The 12,000-nt window shown below is 36.0% G+C and overlaps 1 protein-coding gene across 2 annotated transcripts in view; it reads right to left on the bottom strand.

Annotated features, from left to right (window-relative positions):
* EXOC2 (exocyst complex component 2) overlaps positions 1-12,000 on the bottom strand; it is a 277,000-nt gene that overhangs the window by 176,539 nt on the left and 88,461 nt on the right. For both annotated transcript variants that reach the window (XM_047859097.1, XM_047859098.1), the window contains exon 7: positions 9,715-9,795. In XM_047859097.1, coding sequence (XP_047715053.1) covers positions 9,715-9,795 — 81 coding nt within the window. The remainder of the gene's footprint in view (positions 1-9,714; positions 9,796-12,000) is intronic.

Genomic DNA, 12,000 nt, shown 5'->3' with positions numbered 1-12,000 from the left:
ATGAGTTTGTGACCACTAAACCAGCCCTGCAAGAAATTTTAAGGGGGACTTTCTTAGGGGAGAAAAGATGAAAAAATTAATAAACAAATACAAAAATAAATAAATAAATAAACACCAAAAGCAACAAGGATTAGAAAGGACCAGAGAACACCACCAGAAACTCCAACTCTACAAGCATCAAAATGGCAATAAATTCATACCTTTTAGTACTCACTCTAAACGTCAATGGACTCAATGCTCCAATCAAAACACACAGGGTAACAAAATTGATAAGAAAACAAGATCCATCTATATGATGTTTACAAGAGACCCACTTTAGACCTAAAGACACCTTCACATTGAAAGTAAGGGGATGGAGAACCATCTATCATGCTAATGGTCAACAAAAGAAAGCCAGAGTAGCCATACTTATATCAGACAATCTAGACTTTAAAATAAAGACTGTATCAAGAGATGAAGAAGGGCATTACATCATAACTAAGGGGTCTATCCAACAAGAAGACCTAACAATTGTAAACATTTATACCCCCAATGTGCTGCACCCAAACATATACATTAATTAACCACAAACATAAAGAAACTCATTGATAGTAATACCGTAATAGTAGGAGACGTCAACACCCCACTCCCAGCAATGGACAGATCATCTTATCAAAAAAATCAACAAGGAAACAGTGGCTTTGAATGACACACTGGACCAGATGGACTTAACAGATATATTCAGAACATTTCATCCTAAAGCAGCAGAATACACATTCTTCTACAGTGCACGTGGAACATTCTGCAGAATAGACCACATACTGGAACACAACAGACCTCAGGAAGTACAAAAACTCGAGATCATACCGTGCATAATTTCAGACCACAACACTAAAAAACTCGAAATCAACCACAAAAAATTTGGAAAGGTAACAAATACTTGGAGACTAAAGAACATCCTACTAAAGAATGAATGGGCCAACCAAGAAGCTAAAGAGGAAATTAAAAAGTATACAGAAGCCAATGAAATGATAACACCACAATCCAAAACCTCTGGGACGCAGCAAAGGTGGTCACAAGAGGAAAGTATATAGCAATCCAGGCCTTCCTAAAGAAGGAAAAATGATCTCAGATACACAACCTAACCTTATGCCTTAAGGAGCTGGAAAAAGAACAGCAAATAAAACCCAAAACCAGCAGAAGACAGGAAATAAAAAGATTAGAGGAGAAAATAATGCTATTTAAACCAAAAAAAAAAAAACAAAACAAAAACAGTGGAACAGATCAATGAAACAAGAAGCGGGTTCTCTGAAGGAATTAACAAAATTGATAAACCAGTAGCCAGTTTGATCAAAAAAAAAAAAAGGAAAGGACCCAGTAAATAAAATAAAGAATGAAAGAGTAGACATCAAAACCAACACAGCACAAATAAAAATAATAATAAGAGACTATTATGAGCAATTATATGCCAATAAAATGGGCAATCTGGAAATGGACAAATTCTTAGAAACATATATACTACCAAACTGAAACAGGAAAAAATAGAAAATTTGAACAGACCCACAACCCGTAAACAAATCAAACTGAAAATCAAAAATCTCCCAAAAAAACAAGAGTCCAAGAGCAGATGGCTTTCCAGGGGAATTCTACCAAACATTTAAACACCTACTCTCTTGAAGCTGTTCCAAAATAGAAATGGAAGGAAAACTTCCAAACTCTATCTATGAGGCCAGCAGTACCTTGATTCCAAAACCAGAAAGAGACCCCACTAAAAAGGAGAACTATAAACCAATTTCCTTGATGAACATGGATGCAAAAATCCTCAACAGGATATTAGCCAACCGAATCCAACAATACATTTAAAAACGTATTCCCCATGACCAAGTGGGATTTATACCTGAGATGTAGGGCTGGTTCAATATCCGCAAAACAATTAACGTGATTCATCAGATCAATAAAACATAGGACAAGAACCATATGATCCTCTCAATAGATGCAGAGAAAGCATCAGACAAAATACAGCATCCTTTCTTGATAAAAACCCTCAAGAAAGTAGGGATAGAAGGATCATACCTTGAGATCATAAGCCCTATATAAAGGACCCAATGCTAATATCATCCTCAATGGGGAAAACCTGAGAGCTTTCCCCCTAAGGTCAGGAACAGGACAGGGATGTCCACTCTCGCCACTGTTACTCAACATAGTATTGGAAGTCTTAGCCTCTGCAATCAGACAAAACAGAAATAAAAGGCATCCAAATCGGCAAGGAGGAGGTCAAACATTCACTCTTCGCAGATGACATGATACTCTCTATGGAAAACACAAAAGATTCCACCAAAAATCTGCTAGCATTGATTCATGAATTCAGCAAAGTTGCAGAATATAAAATCAATGCACATAAATCGGCTGCATACCTAGTCACCAAGAATGAAGCAACAGAAACAGAAATCAAGGAATTGATCCCATTTACAACTGCACCAAAACCCATAAAATACTCAGGAATAAATCTGAAAAAAAAAAAAAAGAGGTGAAAAATCTATACACTGAAAACTATAGAAAACTTATGAAGGAAACTGGAGAAGACACAAAACAAAAACAGAAAAAGATTCCATGCTCCTGGACAGGAAGAACAAATATTGTTAAAATGTCAATACTACCCAAAGCAATCTACATATTCAATTCAATCCCTTTCAAAATAACACCAGCATTCTTCACAGAGCTACAACAAACAATCCTAAAATTTGTATGGAACCAGTAAAGACCCCGAATAGCCAAAGTAATCTTGAAAAAGAAAACCAAAGCAGGGGGTATCATAATCCCAGACCTCAAGCTATACTACAAAGCTGTAATCACCAAGACAGTATGGTACTGGCACAAGAACAGACACTCAGATCAATGGAACAGAATAGAGAACCCAGAAATGGACCCATAAGCACATGACCAACTAATCTTTGACAAAGCAGGAAAGAATATCCAATGGAATAAAGACAGTCTCTTCAGCAAGTGGTGCTGGGAAAACTGGACAGCGACATGCAGAAGAATGAACTTGGACCACTTTCTTACACCATACACAAAATAAAATCAAACTGGATGAAAGACCTAAATGTAAGATAGGAAGCCATTAAAATCCTCAAGGAGACAGCAGGCAAAACCTCTTTGACCTTGGCCGCAGCAACTTCTTACTGAACACGTCTCCAGAGGCAAGGGAGCAAAAGCCAAAATGAACTATTGGGACCTCATCAAAATAAAAAGCTTCTGCACAGCAAAGGAAACAATCGGCAAAACTAAAAGGCTACTGACAGAATGGGAGAAGATATTTGCAAATGACATATCGATAAAGGGTTAGTATCCAAAATCTATAAAGAACTTATCCAACTCAACACCCAAAAAACAAATAATCCAGTGAAGAAATGGGCAAAAGACATGAATTGAGACTTCTCCAAAGAAGACATCCAGATCGCCAACCGACACATGAAAAAATGCTCAACATCACTCATCATCAGGGTAATACAAATCAAAACCACAATGAGATACACCTCACAACTGTCAGAATGGCTAACAGTAACAACTCAGGCAACAACAGATGTTGCCGAGGCTGTGGAGAAAGAGGATCTCTTTTGCACTGCTGGTGGGAATGCAGGCTGGTACAGCCACTCTGGAAAACAGTATGGAGGTTCCTCAAAAAAATAAAAATAGAACTACCCTACGACCCAGCAATTGCACTACTAGGCATTTATCCAAGGGATACAGATGTGCTGTTTCAAAGGGACACATGCACCCCTATGTTTATAGCAGCACTATCAACAATAGCCAAAGTATGGAAAGAGCCCAAATGTCCATCGATGGATGAAGGGATACAGAAGATGTGGTGTATATATATACAATGGAGTATTACTCGGCAATCAAAAAGAGTGAAATCTTGCCATTTGCAACTACATGGATGGAACTGGAGGGTATTATGCTATGCGAAATTAGTCAGTCAGAGAAAGACAAATATATGACTCCACTCATATGAGGACGTTAAGAGACAAAACAGATGAACATAAGAGAAGGGAAACAAAAATAATATAAAAACGGAGGGGAACAAAACGTAAGAGACTCTTAAATATGGAGAACAAACAGAGGGTTACTGGAGGAGTTGTGGGAGGGGGGATGGGCTAAATGGCATATAGTTGCACTATATGCCAACTAATTTGGATATAAATTAAAAGCAAAATAAAAATAAAAAATCAACATGAGTTAACACCTTATATTTATTTACACAATGCTATCTGTCAATTATATCTCAATAAAGTTGAAAAGAAAAGATAGCAAGAAAAGTCACTGTGGCACTGTACACTAACGAAACTATATCCCTATTGATCTTATAACCTTAATGAAAAAAAAAATTAACTGTGCCAGGAACTGTCATCTATAAAAACTTGACATATAATTCTAAGACTGTCTCATAATTTCAAGTATGTTTATTTAAACATTATACTTTCTCTTCTTTTGAAGAGAATAATTTCTCTTATTTGGTCCTTTTCATGGCACTGACTCTTGAGACTACAGATCATAGAAGTGATTTTAACCTACATTCTCTGCTTGATGTAAGTTGGGGTGAAGGTGGCTGGAAGGAGTGTTCCTCCAACACACACACATACCACAACACAATTTATTCCAGGAATAAGCAAGTTGAATGAGATTAGAAAGGGAAACATTAAAGTACCTCATAATTTAAAGTTACTTTAATATGTACACTTAAATTCATAGTAAAACCAGGACCATAAAAGACCTAACAACCTACCCTATGTGTCTCAGTTTCTATTAACAGATTACAGAAAATGATCAGACACACTGCCATCTGTAACATGATATTACATGAACAGCACCATTACCAATAGCTTATGCTTATTTAGACAGCCATACTTGGTACTGGAATTCTATAGTACCACTGAAAGTACAGAGAACTGGAATCTGGGGGATAAGAAAAGAGCTCCATACCACCCCCAGGACCCGGTTGTACCCATGTCCTCAACTTCCATTCAGTAATCCCAAATTGACAGCTTGAAATCAATCATGATGGGAATATTTACACATTGGAAAGGCTAATATTAAGGTTATTTTTCTTTTTCCTTTTTTTTTTTCTTTTCTGGAATGCCAATAGTTAAATGTGTACCAGCTTACCTCTGAGTAAGTCAGTTCCTTTTTACAAACTTGGCTGGATACTCCTTAGTGTTTTAAGTTTCTGTCTTTCTTCTCTTAATTTTACACATAAGATTTGGGAGAAATCATTCACTCCCATTAAATTCAACTATTATCTCTATGTTAGTGACTCCAAAATCATATATACCTCAAGATGTTGGTTAGCTTAAGACTAATCTTTACTAAATGTGACACACACACACACACACACACACACACACACACACACACACACTGGAATGCTACTCAGCTATAAAAAAGAATGAAATATGGCCATTTGCAACAGTATAGATGGACCTTGAGAGTATTATGCTAAGTGAAATAAGTCATACAGAGAAAGACAAATACTGTATAATTTCACTTATATGTGGAATCTAAAAACCAAAACAGAACAAAACAAAACCCAAAGTAATCAATAAAGAAAATGGATTGATGGTAGCCAGAGGGGCAAAATGGGTGAAGGGGATCAAGAAGTCCAAACTTCTAGGTTTTTTTTTTTTAACTGTTTATTCATTTTTGAGAGACAGCACATGAGCAGAGGAGGGGCAGACAGAAGGGGACAGAGGGTCCTAAGCAGACTCTGCGCTGACAGCAGCAAACCCAATGTGGAACTGGAACTCATAAGCTGCAAGAGCATGACCCGAGCCGAAGTTGGATGCTCAACCAACTGAGCCACCCAGGCACCCCACAAATTTCTACTTTAAAAATAAGTCATGGGGATATAGTAAATGGTATGGGTAATATACTCAATAATATTATATTTTTTAAAAAGATTATATATACTTACACTAAATGTACAATTATTTCTTTTAATGAATACTCATATCAAAGAAGTTCCAAAGATAATTTAATCAGCCTTGGCTGTTTTAAGGGGATTCTATGAGAGCATTTCTTGTGACATCCCAGCATCATCTTATGGGACTTAGTCCCTAAGAGGAATCTTAAGGATTTCCCTTTGAAGGAACCCTGACAGAAGAGCTAAGGAGGGCAATAATCAGGAGCATGTTAGCTTTAGGGAACTTGGGACATGGGAACTAGACTGAGTCTGGGAAGACAGCTAGTCAGACTTTGACAAGAAGGACAGTGGAGGTGGACAATCAACTCTTAGACCCTCAGTTTACCTGCCTTTGACAAAAGCTAGGAAGTGGCATCCCACTCCATGAATGAAGATGCCATTGAGGAAGAAAAAAGATTTTAGCATCTATGGATCCCTCATAATCTAAAGAGTTTTGGAAATCTTTTGTGGGTGGTATAAAAACATACTAGACAAACAATATGGAGTGCTTGCTCTATGTAAGGTGCTTGCTATTCTAAAAACTTTGGAAGACTTCTAAATTCTTCTTAATTATTCTAAAAATATGCATTAATTCTTAAACTTGCTTATGTTCCTGTAAGACAGGCACTATTCTTTTTTTATCACACCCAATAAATTAATTAACATTGATTCAGTAATATTTAATATATAATCTCTACCTTTTACTTGCTCCCAAAATATCTTTTATATCTTTAGATGTTTTTGTTTTCTTTTAATTTACATCCAAATTAGTTGGCATATAGTGCAACAATGATTTCAGGAGTAGACTCCTTAATGCCCCTTACCCATTTAGCCTATCCCCTCTCCCACAACTCCTCCAGTAACCCTCTGTTTGTTCTCCATATTTAAGAGTCTCTTACGTTTTGTTCCCCTCCGTTTTTATATTATTTTTGTTTCCCTTCTCTTATGTTCATCTGTTTTGTCTCTTAACGTCCTCATATGAGTGGAGTCATATATTTGTCTTTCTCTGACTGACTAATTTCGCATAGCATAATACCCTCCAGTTCCATCCATGTAGTTGCAAATGGCAAGATTTCACTCTTTTTTTTTTTTTTTAAATTTTTTTTTTTCAACGTTTATTTATTTTTGGGACAGAGAGAGACAGAGCATGAACGGGGGAGGGGCAGAGAGAGAGGGAGACACAGAATCGGAAACAGGCTCCAGGCTCCGAGCCATCAGCCCAGAGCCTGATGCGGGGCTCGAACTCACGGACTGCGAGATCGTGACCTGGCTGAAGTCGGACACTTAACCGACTGCGCCACCCAGGCGCCCCAAGATTTCACTCTTTTTGATTGCCGAGTAATACTCCATTGTATATATATACACCACATCTTCTGTATCCCTTCATCCATCGATGGACATTTGGGCTCTTTCCATACTTTGGCTATTGTTGATAGTGCTGCTATAAACATAGGGGTGCATGTGTCCCTTTGAAACAGCACATCTGTATCCCTTGGATAAATGCCTAGTAGTGCAATTGCTGGGTCGTAGGGTAGTTCTATTTTTATTTTTTTGAGGAACCTCCATACTGTTTTCCAGAGTGGCTGTACCAGCCTGCATTCCCACCAGCAGTGCAAAAGAGATCCTCTTTCTCCACAGCCTCGGCAACATCTGTTGTTGCCTGAGTTGTTACTGTTAGCCATTCTGACAGTTGTGAGGTGTATCTCATTGTGGTTTTGATTTGTATTACCCTGATGATGAGTGATGTTGAGCATTTTTTCATGTGTCGGTTGGCGATCTGGATGTCTTCTTTGGAGAAGTCTCAATTCATGTCTTTTGCCCATTTCTTCACTGGATTATTTGTTTTTTGGGTGTTGAGTTGGATAAGTTCTTTATAGATTTTGGATACTAACCCTTTATCGATATGTCATTTGCAAATATCTTCTCCCATTCTGTCAGTAGCCTTTTAGTTTTGCCGATTGTTTCCTTTGCTGTGCAGAAGCTTTTTATTTTGATGAGGTCCCAATAGTTCATTTTGGCTTTTGCTCCCTTGCCTCTGGAGACGTGTTCAGTAAGAAGTTGCTGCGGCCAAGGTCAAAGAGGTTTTGCCTGCTGTCTCCTTGAGGATTTTAATGGCTTCCTATCTTACATTTAGGTCTTTCATCCAGTTTGATTTTATTTTGTGTATGGTGTAAGAAAGTGGTCCAAGTTCATTCTTCTGCATGTCGCTGTCCAGTTTTCCCAGCACCACTTGCTGAAGAGACTGTCTTTATTCCATTGGATATTCTTTCCTGCTTTGTCAAAGATTAGTTGGTCATGTGCTTATGGGTCCATTTCTGGGTTCTCTATTCTGTTCCATTGATCTGAGTGTCTGTTCTTGTGCCAGTACCATACTGTCTTGATGATTAAAGCTTTGTAATACAGCTTGAAGTCCAACAAGTCACATTAAAGTTACTGAAATAATAATTTTTTTAGAGGTATCATGGTTTGATGACAATTTTCCCAGTGAAAATAGCATCCATGAGTAGAACTATCTTTCCAAGACCATAAAATGTCTGACTATGCTAATATAGAAATAGCTTTAATAAATGTTTATTTGGTTTGAAGTCAGAATATATTAATTTCAACCAAGCTGGTGATGGTTCTCAGACAAAAACAAGGCAAAATCTCAAGGCAAAATAATAACAACAACAACCACAACCCTCCCCCAAAAGCACCAGAAGGAAAAATATTTAAAGTGCTGTTAAACTCACAAATTTAGGATAAAATCAAAGTACTCAAATTCTACTACCAAGGAAAGCCTATATCAAATTAAAGCTTCATTCCAGAAACTACTTTATCAGGGATCCCTGGGGTTTTAAAATAGATACTTACAGAAAAGTTCAGAAAGTTACACTCATAGGAGTAAACTGAGCTAGAAGTACAAAACTAACTCAGTATCACAATCTTGCATTCACAGAATCATTATAGATATGATGTGAAGGTTCTTAGATGTTTTAGTTATTATTAGTCCTATTTCATGAGGAAATCATTTGCTATACTTACATTTAAAAACAAGGAGATTCTCCTGGACATTATTGCTCTTTGTCAAATGTTTATTATATGAGTGAAAGTGGGTAATTTACTTTTAAGCTGCTAATATTACAATAGGGATCAATTCATCTGATTATTCTTTTTCCAGATCATTAGGGTAAATAGCTGGGAACTAGGATGTCGGGGGGGAAAAAAAGAAATATAAGAGGAAATGGATGGGACCCCAAACTCTGTACATTATCAGTTTCTCTTGGCATACAATTTTAACAAAATGCGTCAGAGTTAGAAACACTCTTAAATATGAAGCTGCCTTAAACTCACTTTGGAAAAAGGCATGCCATAGATAAATAAATGACATGTAAGTATATGTCATTCTAGTAGCTAATATTATTTATATTAACACTGTCATATACATGAAGATGTTTTTCAGATTTCTGGTCAATGACAATCCTGGCTACTGCTTTAGCACTATTTTATATTTGATAATGCTATTTATATATTGGTCTCTTTTATGGTAGCAAGTTTCACTTCTTAAGAAGCATACTGGCTTATTTTCAAATTATGATTTCTTATAAACAAAATGCAAACAGAAACAGAACATTCATTTTCAATGTTTTTATTCCCCTTTATATTAATTCATTACTATTCAGAAATAAATATTAAAATGCAACTCACTGTCTTGTTCTGTGAAACCAGGTCAAAGAACTATATTAAAGCTTGTTATAAAGTCCATAAATAGTTTTGGGTAGCAGGACAAAACTTACTGTTCAGAACATTCTCCAGTTTTTGCGTCATGGATCCTTCTACTTTTTCCGTTCCATCCGCTTCTAGCTTTTGATGGATAGCTAGAAAAAACATCTAGTTAAAGTGTGGGCTATTTTAGTGGGTGGGAACACATTACATCAAAATGACATTTTTAAACAACTTTAAAAACAAAAAAAGGTCATATTATTTTCACTGCTGGAAAGAAGCACAAACATGAAAAAACTCTGCAAAGTAACCAGCAGACACCAGTCTAAATTATTCACAGATTAACACTACTAAAATAGTACATAATACATATACTCAAATCATCTGATAATCCAGGCTAAGTGGTAAACACAGTTAAATTAAAAAAGAAAAATGAGATGTAAGTAACTAATATCTTTGATATTTGGCCACAGGAAAGTCATTTTTATTTCTCAGTTTTACCATCTGCAAAACAGAAATACTAGTATTTGAAGTCTACCAACCTCAAAATATTTCATTTCAGCCTTGGACATAAAATGGCAAAACACATATTATTCATGTTCTATTCATTCTGTTATTACTTCCTTGGAAGTTCTCAAGAACTATCTAGTAATATCTAACAATATATCAATTTGTGGATATACAAATGACATTGGTGTTTTTTGCTATTGATATATGTCTGCATGGTTCTGATACACATTATGAAAAATAACTTTATATTTAAAAACTGCTTTACCTACTAGAGGGTAGGTTTTAAACAGAGCAAATCAAGCTTATCTAGGTAAAGTATTAAGAAAATTTACAAAATGAAATAACCAAATACAATTTCAAATCAAAACTGTGACATAATAAAAATAGTAAAATTAGAAAGGCAAACATTAATTAAGCCATGACCATAAGTTAAGCACAATCATAAATTTCTAATGAATATTGTTCATCTGGCAGGAAGTCAATGAGGCATGTTCTAATATTTTTATTTCATAGATGAGAAATTACATGGCTCAGTGATACTAAGTAAGTTGACCAACTTCACAAAGCCAAACCCAAAATTTGAACTCAAGCTGTCTAGTCTCAGAACAAAACTTCACCCCATACTGATTACATGCACAGGCAAGCGATTTAACCTGTATAAGCCTGTTTTCACATTTATAGAATGAAAAGGATAGACTTACTATGTTAGTTGGGAACTGCATTCAGATGCAAATAAAAGCTATCTCTCTTCCAAATAATAGCTGCTAAAACACCCAGGATTTTATTGTTTCACATAACTTCCTTGGCAAAAACTCAAATGTAACATGTGTAACTCCAAGGGCTTCACAGCCAGTACAATGAAATTACATCACTCTTACAGTCCTTATTCTCCAACATTCAAATAGCATGTCAAACTCTTCTTAAAAGGAATTAACAGGTTCTGCCTCAACCCATCAGTCAAGCATGGTAGATTTGAGGGAGTGGGGGGTCTGCTTAAGACAGAAAAAATGAAGTGTTTTGTTTTAATCAATCACAATTTGATTTGTTTCCCTTGACTCATTGATTAGAAAATTCTGGGCAAATTCAGTGTTCAAATGCAGTATAAAAATATTCTCAATGCATAATAACATCTATTTCTCTCCTTCTTTAATTACTTCCTAATTTTGATCCTGCCTTTTTTTTTTTTTTTTTTTTAGAGAAAGAGAAAGCACAAACACGAGCATGAGCGGGGCAGAAACAGAGAGAAAATCTTAAGCAGACTCCATGCTCAACACAGAGGCCCAATGCAAGGCTTGATCCTACAACCCTAGGATCATAACCTGAGCTGAAATTAAGAGTAGGATGCTCAACCAACTGAGCTGCCCAGGAGCCCCTGCCCATTTTTAATACCTTTTTTAAAGCAATTTCAAATTGTGTTTGAAATTTATAAACAGAACGCTTCTGTTAGAGAAACACATTCAGAGAGAGAAAAAGAAATACATTTTGAAAACAAAGTCAGCCAGTATATTCTTAATTGTCTTGGTTGATTCAGGAGTGAAAAGAAAGTTATTTAATGCTCCAAAATTGGATTATGCAGTAATAGCAACATAAAATGTTTCCACATATTAAAACCTAAACTTAACTTGAACTTGTTAAATGGAAAAGAACTTCCCTATCTTTAAAGAGATAAAAATGCCCAAATATAAAAAATAGAAACTAAAAAGACTACTCACACTATTTATTTAAATGCTGGTGTAATTTTCTGACAATCTTGCTGCAAAAGAATATATGGCATACATTGCATTTTATTAAGGGGGCATTGCAAATGGCTCTTCCATGGCAATAAGATATTGCATTTTACAGTAGCCTTG

Source organism: Prionailurus viverrinus, chromosome B2 (genome assembly GCF_022837055.1).
Source record: "Prionailurus viverrinus isolate Anna chromosome B2, UM_Priviv_1.0, whole genome shotgun sequence".
Taxonomy (NCBI): Eukaryota; Metazoa; Chordata; class Mammalia; order Carnivora; family Felidae; genus Prionailurus; species Prionailurus viverrinus.
Note: the sequence above shows the minus strand (reverse complement) of the source record. Positions and strands in the feature narration are given on the sequence as shown.